The sequence below is a fragment of the Poecilia reticulata genome, chromosome 11, assembly GCF_904066995.2.
Source record: "Poecilia reticulata chromosome 11, P_reticulata-male-v2, whole genome shotgun sequence".
Taxonomy (NCBI): domain Eukaryota; kingdom Metazoa; phylum Chordata; class Actinopteri; order Cyprinodontiformes; family Poeciliidae; genus Poecilia; species Poecilia reticulata.
Genome location: NC_088840.1, coordinates 19147081 through 19170363, shown reverse-complemented (window position 1 = coordinate 19170363; position 23283 = coordinate 19147081). Strand labels below are relative to the sequence as shown.

General features: G+C 41.8%; 1 protein-coding gene across 6 annotated transcripts in view; it reads right to left on the bottom strand.

Moving 5' to 3' along the window:
* Nucleotides 1-251: 251 nt before the first annotated feature.
* Nucleotides 252-23283, bottom strand: part of rbms3 (RNA binding motif, single stranded interacting protein) — a 339603-nt gene continuing 316571 nt past the window's right edge. For 4 of the 6 annotated variants that reach the window (XM_008422426.3, XM_081612665.1, XM_081612667.1 and 1 more), the window contains 4 exons: nucleotides 19929-20039; nucleotides 13234-13326; nucleotides 10439-10560; nucleotides 252-9050 (listed from right to left, as the gene is read on the bottom strand). In XM_008422426.3, coding sequence (XP_008420648.2) covers nucleotides 8987-9050; nucleotides 10439-10560; nucleotides 13234-13326; nucleotides 19929-20039 — 390 coding nt within the window. In that variant the 3' untranslated portion in view covers nucleotides 252-8986. Of the gene's footprint in view, nucleotides 9055-10434; nucleotides 10561-13233; nucleotides 13327-19928; nucleotides 20040-23283 lie in introns of those variants that run through there. The other 2 variants (XM_081612666.1, XM_008422432.3) reach the window with 2 other exon arrangements.

Genomic DNA, 23283 nt, shown 5'->3' with positions numbered 1-23283 from the left:
GGACACAACCACATTCAGTCTATTGATTATTGACTGATAATGTCAGCAATCAATGTTGCATGGAGTATTTTAAGGCACCCTAGAATTCAAAACCAGCACAGCACGAACTTTGACACGTTCTGAGCATAACTCATGAATTCACATTCCTCTTTTAAATCGAGATCTACATTTTCAGACGCTACATGCTTGAGTTGTTTTGAACGGACTCATGGTCCGGCGAAAAATCACAAAACACAGGAAACGTGCACTCCTTCTGCTTTTTCCCACATTTTTTTTTATTGAAAGCTTCATCAGAGAGAGAAAAAACAACTCATAAAACCCAAGTCAATTCCTAACATCCACAGATGTACAGATAAATTCTCAAAGATCGCACACACCAAGCAACGCCTGTGTGTGCACACGCGTGTGTGTGTGTGTGAGTGAGTGTGTGTGAGAGGCGTGACCGTATCCTCCTCAGCGCTGAAACAAAAAAAAAAAACAACAAAAAAAAAGTGGAAAAACAGAAAATGTAACCAAAACAAAGGCAAAAAAAAGTTATGAAAAACTGCTCTGCTGTCCTAATAAATAGTTCTCTTTGCTGGATTCCTTAAAATTATTTCTTAGTATCAGATTTTAACTTTCTTGTGGAGCTGTTGGAACTCCATGAGGCCTGTGTGTGGATATATGCATGCGTGTGTGTGCGCGTGTGTGTGTGTGGGCTGCCTGGAGCTCCAGGGGTTCTGCAGCCAATCGATAGCTCTCATCAGAGGTGGACCGAAGCATCAATTAAAAGCCCAGGGCTTCGCTCCAGCAGGGGGGCGGGGGGTGGGGAGTGTTCGTTTGAGCAATTTTCCCACTGCATTATGTGTAAAGTGTGACTGTGCGAAAGTGAGTTATTGAGCCGCGGCTCTCCTTGACGCTCTGCAGCAAGAGGAACTCTGAACTCCTGCTTATGCGAACACATGGCGATCAATGGGGGGACGGCTCCGAATTCATTCACACTGAATGAATCCAGGAGAGCCTCACAAGTGAGCGGGACATGGAAATATGAGAGTATGGCTGTGACACTGAGGTGGCAGTGGATCTGAGAGACGAGGAAGTGAATGAGTGAATGTGCTTAAAGGCATCAGGGGGTGGGGGGGTGGGGGGGGGAAGCACCTTGCCTTGATGGACGGACACATTAGAGAAGACCAGAATATGACCCCAAGGTTTTATCAAAAATCTGCGCTAATATTGCTGTTTCTGTTTTGTCTCTGGCTATGAAGTTCATTTTAGGCCAGTGAGTGAGTAAGATTCACTGCATTCGAGCAGGTTGGATCCTTTACTTATGATCTGAAATGCAAAATCTCTTGAAAAAGTGATTGCATAAACTTTATAGCACTCCCAACGAATAAGCAATAACAGCATCTATTATTCAGCCAGTCCGATTGTCGGGGATCGAGTTACAGGATCCCAGATAGTTTCCCAGAATGAATTTCTAGCTCCTGCAGCAAATTGTGGATCTTCCAGTGGAACATTCAGATCTCCATCCCCTCAACAGATTCCTTTCAAAGCTAAAAAAAGAAGCTGATTTCAGCTCATGACCATAGAAGAACATTGGAATATAAATGGACCCAGCTATGAAGAGACCATTACTACGCCGTCACAGAAGAAGTCAAGTCCTAATATAGTTTTATAAGTCAGGTTCTGAAGAGCAAGCTTTCAACTTGCAGCATGCCAAAACTTGCGGACCAGATTGTCCCACCTCTGCTCTACCTACCTTGTTTTACTCTTAAACAAGAATCAAGATTCTGGACAGACTTAACTCCAACACAGAGACAGTGGGGCTGCTGCATCCTTTCCCATGAGTTCCTTATACTTCCTTATGTTCGCAACAAAGGCCACTGATACGAAACGTCAATTAATCCACATCATCTGCTTGATGCTGCCACATCAGACTACCTCCTCTATTAAGATCAAAGTAATCGATGACAAGTTGCTTCGATTGTATGAGGACCGGTTATGCTTTGAACGCATCCCTGCTGCCTCATATGCAGATATTTTTTCCAGAGCACACAGATCTATGTGTTCTGCAGATCTAAACGATACAACTGGACTACACAACTCACACTTACACGCCTCAGCAACTCTGCTAGCTTTGTTCCTGCTATAAGACGGCTAACTGAAATGGGTAAGTTAGCTCCCCTGTTTTTCTTCAAGTTCTGCTGGAAAATAAACTTTTCACCTGATTCAGGCATCCTGATCTGCGGAAATATGTAAAACACGCAGGACGTCGATTTGAAGGAAAGGAAAACAAACGTAATCTAGGTAAAAGGACTTCTGAGTAAGTGGCAGTAAGGTGAGGAGACAAAACGGCAGACAGAGAAGGGTACAAATTAATCAGTTGTTTTGCCTAAAAGGAAACGGCTACTTAGTGTTATGGAGCAAGCAAGGCGGAGAGAAGACTCCTAATTTGCGAGGGGTCGAATTAGTCACCTCTGTAAGTCCTTAACAGGGAAGCTGCTGCTCTCTAAACTTCGCTTCTGCCCAGCAACAAGAGCTAATGATTCCCCTCTCCTCTCTCTCCTGGTGTTGCTGGCTCCAGGTTTGTGCTGACACATGATCTGACTGGGGGCACATTTCTGCAACAGCCTCCTTAAAATTTCAGGCATGCCTTCCGCAGACTTACCAAGAAGGTATTTGTATTCTGAGAAGGTGCATTATTCCATTGTGCTATTAAGAAAAAAGCCATTTCTGCTTGTTGGGTAATCTTTCAGATCTATGTGAAATATTGGTAGCAAAACACCTGCCTTAATGTCTTTTTCTTTCTTTGAGTCTCCATTAGCAAAATGGAACTGATGTTCTTAGTTGTGCATCCCCCCCCCACATAATCTCTTGGCTATTTGTAATCCTATTTCTCATAATGCTATTACTACTGAATCTCGGACCATTTGTAGGACACTCTGTGCTCTGATGTGCAACTCGTGCATTAAGAGTCCTATTAGGATTCACAATATTCTCTGTTCTATAAGAACAGAAGCTGTAAAGCCGCTGGGCGACTCGGATTCTGGTATACCGCTGCTGAAAGTTGCAAAATTAAACAAAAACAAATTCGACGGCACAAACTTGCTTGAGATCCGAGTCTCAGTGTATCTGTCAAGCTCTACAGCCCAGTAATACCTGCGAAACACAACAGTATGAGAGAAGGTGAGACACAGTGAGAGATCAGAGTCAACTATAGGCAAATGTAGAGAGGCAGATAGATCAGAAGTAGGACAAAAAATAACATACAGCTGATCACGGTTTGGTAGCAACAGGCAGCAGCCCTGTCATCTCATCACTCCCACAAGTTTTACTTTAATAATTTGGGTTGATTTGTACAAAACCTTTCTGGAAATCTATGCGGATTTAGTACCAGCAAGATGCCAATTCATGTCCACTTTAGCAACCTTTCATATCTGCCTCAGGAACAGATCACAGTCATTTCTGCTAATGTTCTCTTTTGCTGCGTTTTCATTACAGATGTGAGCAAAACTTTGCTGACATTCTGCTTATGTTGAAAAAAGATTTTCAGAATTATTATTTCTGTCAAACAAGAAATGCAAATAAAATCCCACGTGAATGTGTTTAAGCAATAAGTCGTTAAAAAAAAAAAACATGTCGCGCCGTCATCCTCCAACCACTTCCTGTCGTCTTCTTCCTCTTTTCCGGCAGTAGTAACGTCTGGTCGTTTATCGTATAACTTGTGTGATGCGGGAAAAAAAAAAAGTGCTTTCACTGCAGTTTTGCGAAATACACCAATTTTGATACGGACGAAAAACCACCTCATCCAACTTTATTGAAAAATTGCCTTATATTATATTATACTATATTTGCTATATTAAGCAAATTCATTTTCGCAATTCCAATTTGCGTAACTAATGGAAACACAGCTATTGTCTTCTGTGAGGAAATGTGGTTACGTGCCTAAGATAAATAACATCCCTCTACAGAAGGATGCTTTACTAAAGTAAAGGATAAGAATCGTGAGCTTCATTATGATTGTATCTATTTTCATGAAAATACATCTCTAAGAAAAATAAAGTGATGCATCAGTTTAAGTCAGTAGGTATGAAATGGTTTGTTTACTGTGAAAATACATGGGGATAAAATGGAAATAAGTGGGTGCAAAATAGTGCAAATTGACCTGGAATAATTACTGATAGTTTGATCTGACTGTGTGTCTTGCAGATGTCAGACAAAAAAAATGGTGATCTACACAGGAAAATAAAAAAATAAAAAATAAATATGGCTTTAAGCACACACCTGTGGACCAGCTTCAATTGTGCAATGTCAAGTCAACGGAGTTAGTTTGAGGTCCAGTCATGGAACGCAGCTCCACCTTTAGCACCATTGAGGAGATTCCATAAGTTCTTCCAAAAGCTCTTCTTCCATGTGCTTCACTACTGAGAGAACGTGGAATCATTTGGAAGCTTTGTTAAAAGGCACTAAATGTTCAATTTGATTGTTACGTACAAACGCTGCCGTGCACGATGACGGTTTGCCTGCAATGTGCAGTCCGTCAGTAGCACTAATGAAATGAAATATTGTCATTAGCAAACAAAAAGCTCCTCCTCCTCTTCCTCCTCTCTCAGGAAGAATTGGGGTCTTTGAGGGACATTGGAGTGGATCCTATTGCCCCAGAGGGAGACAAATTGGGTCCGTCAAGGCTCATTGCGAGAGTGACTGAAATTGGTTTGCGGTTCTGCTTTTGCACCACCTAATAAAGACGAGAGACCTCGGATAGAAACTATGAGAGGGAGGAGGCAAACGACGAGGTAGGGATGGAAAAAATCAGAGCAGAAAGGAGCCTGGCCTCGCCACGGCACATAAACCTTGCCAGTTGTCTCTTTTTTCCCCCTTTTTTCTTTATAGCTGCGGCACCACAGTTGGGGCAAAGCAGGACGGTGAACACTGAAAACACAAACAGGCTGCTGTAATGTGGGCAGAAATTGCTGTTCTCCCACAGACGACTTCCTCGGGGACAAGTCCACAAATGTGAAGTCACTGCAAACACCATGCGGCTCGAGGATGGAAAGACAGGATCAGAGGAAAGGGAGTTGTTTGTGCAACCTGGTGGGATAACGAGGGGCGTGACAGGCACTCGGAGTGGAGGGCGACCGAGGAGCTGCCATCGGTGACTGGATATGGCTGGTGAGGAGCGCACTCAGTTCCCACAGATCCGCCGTGCTGGGCACATAATCAGGGAAGGTGTTCAGGACAATTTGTCCTTTTTTTGGCTTTAAACACACTTCTACTGATGCTTGTTAGTGTCACAGAGGAGAACCGATGGCAGCGAGGTTTCAGCCAGCCTTTTCTCTGGACAAACGTTTTATTTTTGGACCGGTTACAGTCCCATACTGCATGGAAGCGGTTTTACAGCTTCTAGTGAAAAAAAACTAAATATAATTCGCTAGGTCGTGAACTTTCTGTGTTGGCAGTTGAATTATTATAAGCAGACAAATAAAAAGCTTGTACAAGTCTTTAATTCTTCTCCCCCCTCCCCAACATCAGACTAATAACCCGTTTTCTCCCCTATTCGAAGCTGTGAACTGCATTTTTGAAACATTTTGCCAGCAAAATTTCCACAGCTGGGTTGCTATTTTACTAAATTTTTATAGGATTCATAAATTTATATGGCTTCAGCGTCTTTAAATAGATCGAATTTGGTGTTAAAGTAATGCTCTACGATCAAAGCTGGGGTTATATTTAGTTATTACTCCAAACGCTAGACGTACATGGACGTTTTTATGGCTTTTTCAGGTCAACCAGTTCCTGTCCATACAGCAGTCTCTGCAGTGACGACTCTTAAAGACAGACTTGGTGGCCTCTACAGCTCTGTAACCGTCTGTGCATGGTGATAAAATAAACTAGTTCAGCCTTATTTGCCACAGTTCCTGCCGTTTTAAACATTTTAATGGTGCTTTAGCTGAAGATAAGAGCAGGATTTTCTGAAAATTAGCAAAAAAGAGTCCCGCTAAAATATGTTTTCTTGTCTTGCCCATTTGGAGCAGTGGGTAGAAGAAATAACCGTCTGTATGGAACACCCTCCTTAGACAGCCTGAAATATTTAAAGTGAATTATCGTACAAAAATGCATTGCAAGGTGGCAATTGTTATGCTGGTGATTATGTCAAACATGACATGAAATGTGTCCCCTTCCAAACAATGCTCTCAATTTAAATCTTCTATTTTCCCAAATCTCAATGTGAAGTTTAGCTACCGCTATAAAAGATACATTTTTTTTAAAAAGCCTTTTACACATCTTGATCAGGCGAAAAATACTTTTACAATACAAAAATAAGCTACATAGTTAACTTTGTTAGCTCGTGTGTTTTTACCCTAATTAAACCCCATCAGAGCCTGACATTTACTGCCTACTTCACAACTGGACAACAACGTTTAAACGTCAACAGACATCGACGCTATGGGTTTCTTTTCACTTCCAACACATTCACATGTTTAGATGAAGGGCAAGCAGCCTCCAAACTAAGATGAACGACAGCTGGACGCTTCACCGAGAAGCAGAAAAAGTATAGAAAAAAAAAATCCTTTAAGGTGTAACGAATGTCAACAAAATGGAGCAGCCCTTCATGAATCTGATTAACTGAAGTTTACGTTTGATAGACGAGGATTCCTGGTGCTCCGTTCTACATGAAGACCTCAAATTAGTTTTGAAACTTGCAGCTGAACAATATAACAAAGGAGTGCAAGCAAAAAGAAAATACGAAGCATAGAAAGTGGTTTCAGTCAGTGCCTGTCCTCCAGCCTCCTAATGCCGCCTTACTGAAGGCATGAGGAAGGTAAAGAGAGTAAATACACAGAAATATACCGTAAAGGTAAAAAAGAACAGTGCCATTTGGTGTCAAAGTTTATGCAATCATTTCTTGATATGACGAAGCCTGTGGTTGTGTAATTTTCTTTATGAGCAGTAACTTACCTGCCTTAAAAAGATGCAGCAAATGTGACTCAGTTTGTTTAAATGTTGGGGATGGTATAGTGAGCAAGATAAAAAAAAAAATAGCAGCAAAGTGATTCTCACTGCAGCTTATTTCGCTGAGAAATGTTTGAGTTAATATTGGTTGAATCGACAAGATAAAGAGACAAACAGAAACCACAGAGAGGAAAGAAACCTCAGAGTGTTTCCAGAAACCTTCCTCCTCTGCTCTAGCCAACACTTTCCCTGCAGGATCTGAGCGAGAGGTGAGACACGCCTTCAAAGCATCAAAATAAAAAAAAAACACGTCACAATTAAATACTGTCCGATTATTTTTGAGGTTGTACGTGTGTTCTGTGAGTATTTAAGCTGTGTGTCTGCGTGTGTGTGTGTGCTTGTGGGGGTGTGTGTGTGGGGGTGCGTGTGTGCGTATGTGTGTGTGTGTGTGTGTGGATGTGTGTAAGAGAGCGAGAGACAGATCGGACAAGCATGAAAAATGATCCCGACTCTGAATAAAGCAACATGTTGAGAAGGATTGTAGGACTGGTCCGGCCATTAAGGTAAAAAAACAAACAAAAAAACAAAAAGAAGAAGAAAAATAAGCAAACAAATGACGACAACCGCAACAACAACTGCATCAACAACATTAACATCAACAACATCAACATTAACAACAAGGAAATCAAACTTAAAAATGAAAAAAGGGGGGAAAACAATAAACAAAAGCCAAACTCTGGTTCAGAGTGTCTCTTCATCTTTGGTATAAAAATGGCCGTCCGTGGGCTGCATTTGATCCACAACTAGGAAAGACTACAGAAATTGTCAACAATTTCTTCTATTGCTTTTGCACTGATTGGTTTAAACCATAAGCTCCTATTGAATCTACTGTTTTATTTCACTGCCAGAAGATATTTGAATTTTTTTTCATTTTTTTTTTCAGTTTTATTCTTTTTTTTTATACATTGTTTTTTTTTTGCAGTGTGACAAGCAAAGCAGGCTAAAAACATCTTAAAGCTCATAAAAAAGGTAAAATGTGGCCGATAAAAAGCACTAATGTCATCGACAGCGGCATGTAAAATGATAATGAGAATAAAAAAACAAGTTCAGCATTCGCAACAGGCTGCACCCACAGCGCAGCGCGTCTTCTTATGTTTTCTACTTTTTCTCGTTGTGTAAAATCTCTTCGATGCGTCACCCCTCCCACCCCGTCCCAACAACAGACATTTTGTTTACTTCTGACACGTAGTTACCTCTGACATAATAATTATCAAAGTTTTCTTCTAACGAAGAAATGAAACAAAAAGCTTTTTCTCTATTAAATCTGTACAGCTTATGTGATAGATTCTTTTTTTTTTTCCCTCTTTAGAGCAACTCATTCAGCATTTTGAACCCCTTCCCCACAGAGGTCCAAGAGACGGTTTGTTTTTTGTTTTTTTTTGTTTTTAAACCCTCCCAACTAGACGTCAGACTTTCACTCTGTAAAAAGTTTCTGGCGCCCTTCAAATTAAGGCCATGAAGATTCAAGAAAGAAGAAAAAAACATTTTTTTTTTTTTTTTGAAATACATCTAGAAAACTAAGCTTTAACACTAGAACTTAAAAAAAAAGACTGGAAAGAAACCGTAGCTTAATATCTGAGGAAGACAATCTCTGTGTGTATCTCAAACTTTGCCTCCCCCTTTCTAATTACAAAATAAACTTCATCACCTACCAGCGCATTCAACCGTTTTTAATTTTTTTTTTAGTTTTCTCTTTTTATTTTATTTTTTTGCCTTTTCTATTTTTTTTTTTATTAGTTGAGAATTTTCTTTGAGAAACTTTTCAAGCTTCAGCCCAGCCCTTTAGGCGGGTTTCATTCCCAGACTAAAACAATTTACTTCTTTGCACTGTGCCCAGTAATTTCCCCCACATCCCCCCCTTTTTTCCTCAGCACTCTTTGCCTCAGTCTTGTTTTTTTTTTCTTTTTCTTGTAGGCCAGGTAGGAAATGAAAAAAAAAAGTGTCTCTTTTTTGGTGCCTGGGCAATCTGGAAGTAATCTCTTTCTTTTCCTCACATTCACAGTGCAGCCACCCTCTGTCTCAAGGCAACGCTGTCACAGGAACATTCGCTCAGGCCGTTGCTATCTGATAAGAAGATGAGAAAGCAGAGAGAGAGAGAGAGGAAGAGAGAGAGAGAGAGAGAAAAGGGTTTGGAGTTGGTGGAATTAAAGAATATTTTTACAAACACAACAGAGCAACAGCGATGACAGCTGACGGCACAATAAAGAATTAAAAAGCTGCCAAAAATGACACCAGCCGACTGGAATAATATGAATGTCTTATTTTAGAATCAGTATTAAATGCCTGTTCTGTTCAAGAAATCATTCTTCAGACTGAAATACTTTTTTTTTTTTTTGTTCTTTTGAGTAAGGGAATACAGCACCGTCAAGATTTGTATGAATCCTGGAAGACTTTTAAATAAATTAAAAAAAAAATTAGATTGAGAACCATTTTAAAAACCAATTTAAAAAAAAGAAAGCATATATCTTTACTTCATCAACATATCTTTAATTAGTAATCCACGACTTCATTTGTTTATTTCTTCCCTTTTACTTCAACATAAGAAAGAAAACCTGCCTTTCAAATAGTACTCATCTTCAGAAATCTTCAAATGGATACACATGTAAATTATTAAATTAAAGAATAACTTCAATAAAAAGATATTATGAAGCTCTTCACACTTACTGACAAGAGGCGCTAATAAACGCAGAGATCATTGCTCTATGAAAATGGTTTTGTGATTAGGGAAATTTTAATAAAACATGAACTAATTTGACATTTTCCCCACAATACTTTATGCTAATTATTTTGACTCTAGAGTGGAAGGAAAAGTAAGATGCGTAAAACAAAAGCATAAAACAAAAGCACAAAATAGTTTGGCTTAATTAGCCTATTAAGTGAACGCCTTGATCGCTACTGCTTTCTGAAGAGGCCAGTTGGACCATAAATTCATAATGAATGAAAGCTTTACAGAGACTCTCCAGAGCTTGTTCCAGCAATCGGTGGCCGTAGGCATTTCGTAGCAACTTCCTCGCTCTGTGAATTATAATAACTGATGCCCACAAGCCAGGAAACACAGCAAAGTGTTTTCTTCACCTTTATTTCCACTGTGCAACGTGAAGCAAAGGTTGCAGTTGACATGAATGCGGAAGTAAAGCTAAACTGGGAAATAAAGGCTAAACAAAACCTCAGCTTGACTGACTCGACCATAATTCCCTTTTTTGAAATCATTAAACTTGCATCACCTTCCACTCTGGAAATCAAAAAGGTAAAATATAATAATTTCATTTCATGCCCGTGTTTCATCAAAATCAGGCGAGAACACTTCCAGATCAGTCGAGCTCAGTCTACAACAACAGTTTAATGTTAGCTATATAAAATGTCTGCCACTGATGCTGTATTTCCTTTAAAGGGTGACTTTGACTCTAAAGTTCAAAAACATCCGTCCTCCGTTGTCTGACTTACTCACTTGGACTGGTATGAGTAAGCAGGAACGTGATCGGCACTGTCCACCTGGATCTGTTGCTGCTGGCCAGCCACCTCCTGTGATGAAGGAGCCACCGTCTGGGGTGAGGCATCTGTCACCACTCCCTGGAAGAGCGGCACAGGGCTGAGTAAGACCTCTGTGTGACAGCATCAGGCTACTCTGTGTGTGTATGGTGTGTATTTTTACTTTTTCTTCTCCGTCTTTTTAACACAAACAAACAAACCAACAATCAAACATGGCAGTGTTTGATTCCAGGTGGGGCTTTACCTGGTGCTTTCCTCAAAACCAAAACCTTTCTGGAATTCACCAGTTTTATTTTCTTACCAGGTCCTTTCCTAGAACCCTCAAGGTAAGCTTGATGTTACAAGGTACTTTCTGGAATTTACCAACAAGTTATCTAGAACTTTCATGAAGCTTAGTGGGTAATTTCAAGATCTGGGATGATTTATGTGTTGTTTTTCCACAAGGTGCTTGCAAAAACTTACCACATACTAAGGTTCTTTATAGAATTTATTAGATACTTTCTTGTAAACCTTTGCAAAAATATTGGTACTTAGAAAGTTTCTGGTAAGTACTTAGTGTGTTGTAGGGAATATACCTGGGAAAAGTTTTAGAGTAAGCATTCTGCAATTTCCTCAAAGTACCTAGTAAGTCTGAAAGAAAATATACATTATAAGTTTGGGGAAAGTTCTGGCAAGTACCTGTGAGGTTTCATAAAGCGACATTTAACTTCTGGAAAAGCGCAAGCTCTACAAAAGTTATCAAAGCTTTGATAGAGCAAGTAGCTTATCGAATAAACTACAAAACAAAACACCCGTAAAAGGGAATTCTCTCTCATTTGGCTGAACAGACGTTTGTGACTTGGGACAGTTTGTGTTTGGGGTGAAAAACTTCTTTACAGATGGCTGTCTGCGCTAAATCCATCACAACAACCCTTTTAGCCTTTTGTATGTGTCGAGCGTTACCGATTGCGCCCATCACCGAGTCATCTCAATCACCTTTAACAAGCTCTCAAGGATAAGATGTCCTGTCCATACATCAGCCCTGCAGTCACCGGCCGATACAGTGATCTACACCCTGCTGCCGACGCCGGGACTGAGAGGACAGCGGTGAGGATGAAGTAGGAAGAGGACGCCGAGGGCTATGCTACATCTACATCCCTCTTCTCTGTGCGACTCCTTCAAAAGCCAAGGCAGCAACTTTCTGAGGTGGAGGGGTGGGGAGTCGAAAGGGGTAGAAAATAGAAGAAGAGAGGGGCGACTAATGGATGTGTCAGGGGAAACTGTCATTGTCCGGTGGCTGGCGGGGGCTAACCAGGCCTCTGCGGCTGACGGATGTTTCAGGTAGCTACCGGCTCGAAGCGGCTGCGGGAGAGAGAGAGAGGCCGCTCCGCCGGCGCTGTGTCTCACTTCAGCTGCTGTCATCTGATACACGACTGATAGTCCATCTGAATATGACCGCACTGTCAGCCGCCAGACAGCTCGCCCGCTCTCCCCCGCTGCCCGCCCGCCTACCGGCGCTACACGTTCATCATTTCTCAGAGCAGACTGCCCGAACCTGCCAGGAGCTCAGACAACCACCGAGGAGGAGAGGAAGTCTGTGCTGCACTTCAAATGCCTTTCCCCAAATACTATCAAACTTCTGACTCATTCTGCTTTGCTTGCACTTTTTGTACTTGTTATTTTCTGGTCTGGGGAAACTATTAGAAAACACAGTGAGGAATATAATCGTAATTCAGCACTTTTCATTTGATGACTGCTCTGCTTTATGTTCTCACCCCCCCACATAACACCAACAAATGTTAATCTACTTCATCTGGAATTTATGTAAAGAGATCAAAAAGTAGTGCAAAGCTTGTGAACTGGAAAAATTTCAAATCACAATTAGAATAGTGTGGTGATTAAATATTTTCTAGCCCGATCTGTGTCAGCTCATAAATGTGAGAACTACCATCCTCTGTAATTACAGCAGCATGGTTTTTGGAGTACGCGTCTATCAGCTTTCATTTCTTGCCACATTTGACTTCAGCCATCTTTCCATCAAGTCTGACCTTGTTAAAGATGGACAATCCCACAGCATAATGCTGCCACACCCGTATCCCACATTTGGGATGATCTGCTCAGCAGAATCTGCTGTGTTAGTTTTCTGCTGTACACATTGTCTATGAAGACTAAAAATGAACTTCCTCTACATGTGCGTTGTGTTCTCTTGATGCCCTTATTTAAAAGTCAGATTTGTACTTTTCCTTCTCCCACCTGAGCGTTGGACCTTTGCAGCTGTTCCAGAGTTACTTTGAGCCTCTTGGCTTTTTCTCTATTTAATATTCTCCTTCTCTGGCCTGCCAGTTTAACAAAACAGGTTTTGGAAAGTTCGCAAGTATACCATGTACTTTCCATTCTTGGATGGATTGGACCTGGACCTTCTAAGAAGTTCAAAGCTTGAGACATTGTCTTACAACATAGCAGTGCTTTAAACTTCTCCAAGTCTTTCTCTCTGACCTGCCGCCTACTCTTCTTGGTGCTGTTGTTGTTCACTAATTTTGCTTTGTTAGAAAACAAAATTAGTGAACAACTTGTGTCTATTGAAGCTGAGAACACGTCACACATGTGGACTGTATTTACTGTTTAGACGAGTTTATGTAAAGGAGTCTGAGTAAAGAGGACTAAATGAAAATGCCTCCGATTTCAAAATGTAAAATATGCAAAGAAAAAAACTATTTAATGAAGTGAAAACATTTTTTGCAGGGTTTTGTTGCTTTTCATGCGTGTGGGTCTTACTTCGACAGGGACGGCTGTTGGAGGCACAGGAGTGTACTGGGGAATGTAGGTCCCTTGCATAGGTGCAGCGGCGGCAGCTGCAGCAGTCATGTACTGAAACACAATCACAACATTTTTAAAAAAAAACTCGCATGTAGTTAAACAAAATCCTTTCAGAAGAAAAACTCCTAAGACACTCATTAAAATCACAAATCCCAGAAACATATTAGAGCTGAAATACATTCTTGACATCAAAAGCAGATCGTAATACTTCCCCGGAACACTCATTCAACGTAATTATTCCCACAACTATTAGGAAAGCCCACACTGCTATGCTCTGTGAATCCTTCAGAGGGCGCTAAGAGAATACGAGTCCACCAAGAGGCGAGCGTAGCAGATCAGACAAGTGTGTGTAACGGAAAGAGAGGAAAAGGAGGAGGGGGAGATGTCCTGCTGTCCCGCCACAACTTCAAAAGGCCAAGCAAATACACTGGGTAACTGCTGAAGAGATGAAAAAATAAAAAATAAAATAATAATAAAAAAAGGAGTAAAAAGGGAATTAACTGCTTGTGAAGGAGAGCGGAAGGTTTGTAGCCTGTGGCCTACATTCCTTTAGTCACGCCTGCCTTGGTTTTAAACAGGCTCTCTGTACAGTGGGCATTTTACAGGCATGACCCGGGTCTGCTTACATGTTGGGCATCGGGGCTTCCACACGCAATGCAGAGGAGGCTTTTCCTGCTGAAAGCCTCAACATGGGCCCGGTTTTAATTAGAACATGCCTTCATCAGTTCTCGTCAACGCAACTGTGCGTATCGGTGTCTGCGTGTGTTCTCGTGTGCAGCTGGATGCGAGACACATTCATCACGTGCTCCTGCCTCTCTGTGCTTGAAAGAGCGACAAAGACAAAGAGGCTTGGAACGATAATGTTGTGGTGCAGCGCCAACGGATGTGATCCGAGATAAAAAACCGCCGGGGAGCTTCCCCTCTTCTTCCTGCTGCCTTCCGGACTGAGGGAAAAGGGAGGTCCGATTTGTTTTCTTTCTCTTTTTTTTCCCACCCCTCTCCCCCCTGCGCCTCTCCGTCCTTGTTGGACGGCGGCGACGTGCAGCAGGAGGCGGTAATGGAGGGGCTTACAGCGGGCTGCGAGGCCCTTTTTGGCTGCGGGCCCGCCGATGCTGGTAGAGTGTCATTACCGGCAGCGTTGCTAATGGATCGGGTACGGCTCCACCGCTCACCGCTAATGAGAGCAGCTAAAGGCCACGGACACGGGTGATTAACTCCCCCACCGTCGCTACACGGAGCCGGGAGGATGCCCCGGGATGGATGTTAGTCTGTGTTCATGAGTGAGCGTGACCGCACAGGTCTTTGGACATGAATTTAAGGTTATCACACCTCCGGGGCTGTCACACTGAGGACAGGGTGAGGCAGAGTATCCAGACCTCCTGACACATCACATCTTCCCTTCCCTTCTTCCCTCTCACCTTGCTGTCACGGTCTCTTTCTTACTCCTCCCTCCTTCTCAAAGGGGGCCTATCAGATTGTTGAAGTGACCTTCTCCCCGTTGAATCAAAACCATGCATACCAATTTCTTCTTGGTACTTGAGGTCTGCGCCTCTCCTCCCCATTAACTTATTCAGTCAACTCACCTGCGAGGGCTGCATGAAAGCAAATGAAGGAAAGTGAGAGATAATTAGCCATTATCACAATCTCCCTGTCATGGGGAAAATGTCTGTTTGAAATGTGATATTTCTCTGCAGGACTGGGGAAGGAATTTGGAATATATTTAGCAGGAAAATTTAATAAGATAAGATTTTTCCTCTATTATGACCGTTAGTTAACCTATTTAATACAGCAGGTAGAGTAAGTCATATTTCTGCAGCCGCCTGTGTGGCAAATCGAGGAGATAATTATTTTTTTTTTTTCCAATTTCAGCTCTCTTAGTCCTTCCTTGTCCAGTCAGGGGACAAGTTTGGGTAATATAAAGCATCCCTAATTGGCGATAAATGTTTCGTCACACACATTTACATCTATGCTTATGCACGAACACACGTGGGCCAGGAGCAGATGGTGTGTGTGTATTTTTGATGAACGGTAGGCTTGAATAGCTCCCTAACGAGGCTGGTGTGAGTAGACTCCTTAAGCCTCCCCGCTGCCATCACTCTCCATGACACATGCTCATGACTCCTGTGTAAATGCGGACCGCAATGCAGCAATGCCACGATGAAAATCCATAGGATAGACTAAAATACACTGTTGCCACAGTGGTTTGGGACTCTGGACCAAAATGACTTAGATCACAATTTATGTTTGGTGGGAGCAAGGAGGGAAGCAGTTAGCAGTTGAGCAGTTAGCTCACCACCAACAGCAGCCTGGCTAGATGTCCAACAACTGATCTTTTAGGCCACCGTATAAAACAATATGCATGGCAGAAAGGTAGCACTGAACATCAGTGAACATTGGAGGTGGCGGCGTCATGCTGTGGAAATGCTTTTCTTAAGAAAAGAGCCTTCTACACTGTGTTGGTCACATAAAACCTTAAAAGTTTGCAATTGTACAAAATGTGGAAAATCTTAATTGGTAATAGGTTAATGCATTGGAATCTCTCAGTGCAGGTCTCTAAAGGTGGTGGAGTGTTTGGGATAGGCTCTGATTACAATTTATATAATCTGTTTTTGTTTTGAAGTGAAATCCAAACTAATCATTTTGAAAAATACCTTATATTCCAATGCCTGATATTTAAGTGCCTCTTTCAAACTCCAACCATCAGTGGAGGTTTTATTTGAGCCCAGGAAACCTGAAACGAGGCACAGATGAGTGCGTTTAAGTGTCTGTGTTCCTGCTTCATCAGCTCTAAGGAGTAGCTGAACTTATGAAAAGGAGTAACATTCGTCCACACTGCCAGTCTCAGCAGAATGTAAAGAGTAATGATACACCCACTTTCATTTCTATGGTTTTTTTTTTATATCAAAACAATAGACCTAGTCTTTGCCAGCTTGTAAAATTATTCAAATCCAAACCAACATGCAAAAAAACAAACAACAGGTTTCGTTGTTATATTACATGTTGAATGAGGTTAAAGCCGGTAAACATTTGCTGCTTTCACAAGCTCTAAAAAGCAAATCAGCCACCAGATGCCCAATGCAATTCAGTTACTGATTACCAGTGTGCAAACGTCCGTTTAAGGTTGGCAGTTTGCTGGTCTTGATACAGGTGAGTGTTCATACACAGCAAAGATGGAACGGTAAATTAACTTAGAAAATCAATTATTGCTGCCAATCAATCAGAAAAGGGTTTCAAGGCCAAACTCCAAGCAACTTGAAGTCTTTATTCCTGCAGAGGCAAAGATTGTTTACAATTGGGAAACCAGACTGTGCAATGCTCAGGTGACGTTCCCAACAATATAATTATAAAATAACACAATATCATGGCTTAGGAGTGAAAAGCTGAATCTGAGTGAACCATGCATTTTATGAAAAATGGATGGATGAGATGAATCAACAGATGTTTGGAGTAAGCCAGCACGGCATATGAGCTATACGGGCAAGTGGAGGTGTGATGCTTTGAGCTTGTTTTGTAGCTTCGGGATGTGAGTCAACGATCAACTCCAAAGTACTTTGGAGTCAAAAGTAAGGCTGACTCTCTGACTGCAAGAGTCCAGCAATAAGGAAATGTTGTAAAGAATAGATTAGAACCTTTCTTGCCCATTTGAGTGTAAGGACTGAGCTGAAGTGCTACAACGTCAGTGCGGGAGAAGGTTGGTGAAATAAAGAAAAGGGTAAAGTCCTAAAAGATTTAAAGGACCGAGGAGAACAGTTGATATAAAATAAGAAGCTGCTTTGTGCGTCTTCCGGGGAAGCAAGTTGTCAATCACCACCATTACAACGTGGACTTGAATTGTACACGCCTTGACGGGAATAGGATGAAGAGCGCAGAGGGAAGGTCACCTCTTGTCATGTCAAACATCAAGTAGTTCACACACAGATGCAGACACTGACAGCCATGCAAACGCACACAGACACCAGTGACAAAATGACAAAGGGAACATATGCACTTCCACAGACGCACAGCAGCTAACAGGCGCAAACTGGCATGACAGATAGACTCCTGCTAAGTGCTGAGACTTCAAAGACCGTAAATAAATCAGTAACGGAGCAATATGCACCAAACATGGTGTCATAAATCAGCAAGCAGCATGGATGGCATGTTTATGTGGGCCATCCATAAACAGAAAGCCTGAGGTTCTTCAGTATTCTGTAATCAAGTTGTTTGTGCCAAATAGACACCCAACTTTTTCCTGAGAAGCAGCTAAAATTCCAAGGCAGTGACCGTTAGGAGCTGGTAATCCACGCTCCCTCGTTATGAAGCACAATTTTCCTCCAGAACCACACAGCAAAATACCACGGCGTTCTCGGAAAGCTCCGGTCACCATCAGAGTGTCACAGCTTGGGCGGACGGAGAACATTCGGTTCTTTTTTTGGAGGGGAGAAGGAAGAAAAACAGCCGCAGCGAGCCCAGGAACAGCCAAGATTATTCTGAGGTGTGGCTTCTCCTGCCAGAGCCAGTCTGGATAAGTTGTTGACTCTGGAGACATTACTCACTGCAGGTGCTCTGCTGTGGCCAGGACGAAGTCACGTGACCAGCAGGGGCCATCCAAACAAGCCCCCGCCACCACATGTGCAACTACATCCGAGAGGAATGCGCTTGAAGAATATGTGCCGTCAGCTCCGGTTTACTACACGGATAGTTGAACATCCTGGGCTCTAAGTCCCTTTAACAGGCTTTCACAATTAGGTTGAATGAAAGGCTTTTCACATCTGGCTTAAGAATCAGCTTCACAGGAAACGCGTCTCAATCCCCGTTGATGATCAAGCGTGGCGTGCTGCGTGAGCCGGTCGGCCACAGCGGAGCTCTGCTGCACAGCACATCGCCTCGGGAAAGCTAAGCAGGCAGAAAGGGGGTAAAACCAGACACGGCAAAAGGGAGGAAAAATACCGTAACCCACTTTCTCCTACAACAGAACCCATCAGACATCAGAACCCATCACCATAGATTAGCCAGTCTCTAATCCTGCCTGTTAGCACAGCTGGGGCAGATTAGGATGAGGGGGGGCATTCCTGACAGAGCCAACATGGCGTCACAGTCGCTGACAGCTCACCTGGAAACACATGGGTAACTGTACAATACAGCACTGTTTCAATCAAACTCACACAGAGAGATCAAACGTAGCACCGGAGCAAAGCTGTCTGCTTGTCTGCCCCCAGGCAGCTGGGTTAGGGCAGACAGTCGAGCTTCAGAGCGGTGTGACACCTCTAAGTCGACTTGATCCTGAAATGTGGAGGCGGAGGTGGGAGGGGGCGCCTTCTTGATGTGGGGACGGCAACTGTACAGCGAGCGAACGAGCACATTAAGTGCCACTGATGGAGAGATATGTTTGATGTGTGATTTAGAAAGTGTGAGAAAGAATCTGAAATCAGAGGGTGAAAGTGAAAAGGGTGGAGAGCAGAGGGAGTAAGCTCCACAGGAAATCTGTTTAATGTCGAAGATTAGGGAGGAAATACGCTCTCTCAATATCTTCGCAGTGAATGCAAGCGGTTTAAAACTAAATAATATGACAGATTTATGGCTGAGAACATGTGGCGACAGACTAAGGCTGTTTGGCTTTTCCGAGAGGAAGCGTTAAAACCTCTCACTTTAGTTCAGAAACTCACTTTGGAGTTTCTGAACTAAATTAAAAATAAATGTTTTCAAAGATAAAATGGCTCCAAATTAGTCGACCTAATTTCAATCCCGTCAGCAGTGCAGTTTTGGAGCAATGGTCACACTTCCTGATGATCAAATAATAAATGCATTTGATTAACTGCTCCTGGCAGCTACTGGTGTACTAATTTCTAATGAAGCAGGAAGAGACTGGCTAGTTTTACACAAACTGTATTTTCCAGCGTTTATCAACAAAATATGTCACGGTGTAATGTGTCAGATACTCATCTCTGATAGTATTTTTGGACATATTGAGAATTACAAGTTTTTTGCTTTGCAGGATTTGAAGTTATGAAAGTTATTTTAGGTCTCCATGTTGAAAAGTATAGTCAATATGCGACTAAGACATTGTCCAAATACATTAAACCAATTATTATGTGGTTCATCATCATTCACTGGATGAGCTGCAGTCAGATCTCTTATCAAATGTTTAAAATCTAAGTAATAACTAATATGTCATGCATAAAATCCAGGCTCCTTTGCTTTTTTTTTTTTTTTTAATATCTTGTTGGCAAGACACTATGTTGTTATCTCCTGGAGGGATTCTAATCAATTGTTTTCCAGGTTCTTAGAACATTGCCACATTTTTCCTTGGCTGCTTTCAATTCAGTACAAAAACCTTTACCAACTGATCATTGTTGTGTTTGTGCACTTAAACTAAACTTTTCCTTCTAATCCATTCAGGAATGAAAAGTAAATCCTGAAGAAAAGTGAATAAAGTGAAATGACAAAAACTGTTTTTGGGAGTATATCCAGCAGAGGGTAAAGTTGGTGCAGTTTCTTCTTCTTTTTTTAAAATTAAACCCAACAACAAAGCTGCTCATAAATCTCCCTGCTGTGATCACACAGTGATGGCTGAAGTTGCCCTTGAGTATCAGAGTTTTCTTGTGAGCTCAGAATTTCTTTTGAGACTTTTTTCTTTTTGTGTGATTCATGACGGCGCAATAAGGGGAACTCACACTTCCTGTAGTGCCCAGGGACAGATGGTTCATCTGCTGGGTGAGAGGGCCCATCATGCTGGCAGGCTGCATGGACATAGTGTGGTCCATGGCTGGCGTGATCACTGCACCCTGGAGAAGGAGAAGAAAAGATAATAAGAACAAAATGATCAGGACTGAGTCTTCCCCCCTTCAACTTGACCTACGGAAACTTTTAGATATCATAAAATTGTCTGCTCTTGATAACCAAGTTGGAATTTTCACGGAAATTTTTTTTTTTGCTCTGCTTCATGTTTATATTTTTAACCTCTCTCTGGAAAAAAAGCAACGCTGTTTGCGGGTGTGCTCATGACAGTCTGAAAACTTTATTCTGCAAATGTTCTGCTTTGTTGGTAAAAAGATCAAAATATTACACATATCCAAATTTATGCAGCTTTTTTGGCTTTCTATCTAAATTTACAGGGTCTAAAACATTACAGGAAGTTGCCAAGTTGTTCACATAACCTGTTTTTGCATACATCAAATGTAGAATTTTTCAAAAAGAATAATAAAATACTTTGTCTTTTTTGGCATAAGCTCAGGGTAGGACACACATTAATGGTCTCTCTTTTGACTCATCATTCACAATTTTAACTGTGAGTAAAGTCTCTGGAAAAATTAAGAAACCATTGCACTAATGATCCCCATTGAACACCTTATGGATCTTTTGTATTTTGACCATTTCTCATTTTCTCCAAATAAATACCAAATATATATATATTAGAGGTGTGCCGATCGATCGGTCACCGATCATAATCGGGCCGATTTTCGTGAAAAAGTGCATGATCGGTGATTGGTGATCATTGGCTCTTGTTGCTGATACCGATCACCTGCATCTCATTTCTCAGCCTGCCTCTGCAGCTGGTCTCCTCTTTTCTTCACTCTGCGCAAACGCGCAGCAACAAATCCTAAGCGATGTGGAACTATAACGCACTGAGTGAATGGGGACGTTTGCGTGTTGCGGCGGAAAATTGAAGCACGTCAAAATGCATCAACACAACGAAAATAATATAACATAAAAACAATGCCATACTTGACGGAGTTTGGCTACATCGAGGCTCACTGCAGTAAAAAAGACATACGGAGGATCAGATAGCAGGTAAAGCAGCGCACAGCTACAAACACTCACCCCGATTAGCATGACGGTCAGAAAGCTAAACAAATAACCCGCAAAATTATTTAAGTCTTCGAGCTGCAATGTAAGATGCTAGTTCTGCTCTCGCTGTTGAACCGCTGCTACGCTACAGGTAGTAATATTTCACAGACGGAGCGCCGCTTCTGCTCCACCTGGTAGTGACTCTCACACCGAACCTCTGCTTAAAGCTGCAGCATCTAACTTAAAAAAATACATTTTACATAAGTATTAAAACTTTCGCTGTCCCAACATAAGACAGATAATCTCTAAAAAAAATAATCGATCTCCTCCCTGTTCTGCATAATTACTCTGCTCAGTCAGAAACAGCTACTCACAACTAGCAGTAATCAGCTAGCCGCCATGCTATCAGGAAGTTTTCATTCAGTAACTCTGGATTGTTTATTGTAATGGATCCTGTATTTGCCTTTGAATGTTAAGTTTTATACTTGAATTTTTTGGCAATGTTGAGAGGTTTTATTTTGGCTCTTTGCATTATTTAGCCTCTTCAGAGCCTTCATGTGTTATCAGTCTGTTAAAGATAGTATTACTGATAGCAGTACAATTTGCACAATGCCTGTTTTGTTTAGTTTTCTTCTTGGAAAAAGTTATTAAAAACAAGTTTTTGTCTAAATTAAGGTGAATTCATGGTTCCTTTTTCCACATAACCGGTAACCGGTAGTGTTTATGATAAAAATAATAATAATAATTACGTGATCAGTATCGGTGATCGGTATCGGCGATCATCCCTCAGTCGGTGATCTGTATCGATATTGGCAGAAAAAAACCTGATCGGCACATCTCTAACATATATATATATATATATATATATATATATATATATATATATATATATATACGATGACCATTTTTGAGTTGTTTAACAGTAAAGCTAGGTAAATTTAAAAGAAAATAAGAGGAAATATTTCTCAGCAGGAGGCTTCAGCAGAGAGACAGTATCGATAGTATCGGTAGATTTTGAGATCAATGTTGCCACCTTCAGTCCCTTCAGAATCATCCACAACTGTTGCTGAGGGTTTTGCTCTCCCTCTCTGCTTGTCCTCACCGCCCCTCATACGCTCACTGTTCAGCATCCTCTTCTTGGTATAATGCACATCATGTTTTCCCTAATGGGCAGATGAGGCTGCCGGAAGCTTCTTTTTCATGGTGCAGTGAAACATGAGAGAAAGTGATGAAACCATTGTTGCTCTTTCATCCCTTGTCAGGATAGCTCCATTTCCCCGGTACTGAAGCTTTGGGAGGAGACCGCTTCAAAACCGGTCCTTTCCACTGTTCTTCTCGCCTCTCTTTCCACTTTGTCTGTGTGTGCCTGTGCTAAAAACGTAGCCGTGTGTGCGCGCGTGTGTGTGTGTGTGTGTGTGTGTGTGTGCGTGTGTGTGTGTGTGTGTGTGTGCTGATAAGTCTGCAGTACGCTGTGTGTAGCTTGACTGACAGCGCCAGTGAGTGCGTGAGCGTTCAACTCGATAGTGCGCGTTTGCGAGAGTGTGCATGTGTGCACCCCACTGGTGACTCTGTGTGGGCCTATTGGAGAACAAACTGTGCAGACACAGCCTGTCAGAATCGCTCTGCTTGTCTACACCCTGCATTCACAACGCTGCCAGTTGACTCTGTTTCCTTCCTACTCCTCCTCTTCCTCAGTCTCCCTGCCTCTCAGTATGCAAACCTTCTGTGATACCTCTTGGAGTTACAACTGCAAAATATCAAACGCACTGGGTGGAACGCTGAGATCAGAACAGTGTGCATGTTTTCCCTCTCTTGAAATGCAATATATGAGAAATTATTAGCTGTGAAAAAGACTGAACATGTATCATTAAAGCTTCACTGCTGAGCAATTCAATCTTTTAAACTGAAGGGGGGGGGGGCGGGGGGAATGTTGCGGTTAACACAGTCAGCCATGTCTACACTCAAAATTATTTGCTACTGCACTTGGGATTGTTTTTCTGTTGCTGACCCAATTTGGACCAACTTTTAGCTATTTAAAAAATGGTATGTGGATTAATTCAGGTCCTTTTGCTGCAAAACAAGCCCAAATTATCACCCCTCCACTAACATATTATGGTGAGTAATCACACAGGACCTAAAATATTTATATTTTCAGCACCACAAAACATGTTTTTCTTTAAAAAAAAAATGCATTAATTTTTCACAAATAATTACTCACAACACTGGTTTCACTGAACATAC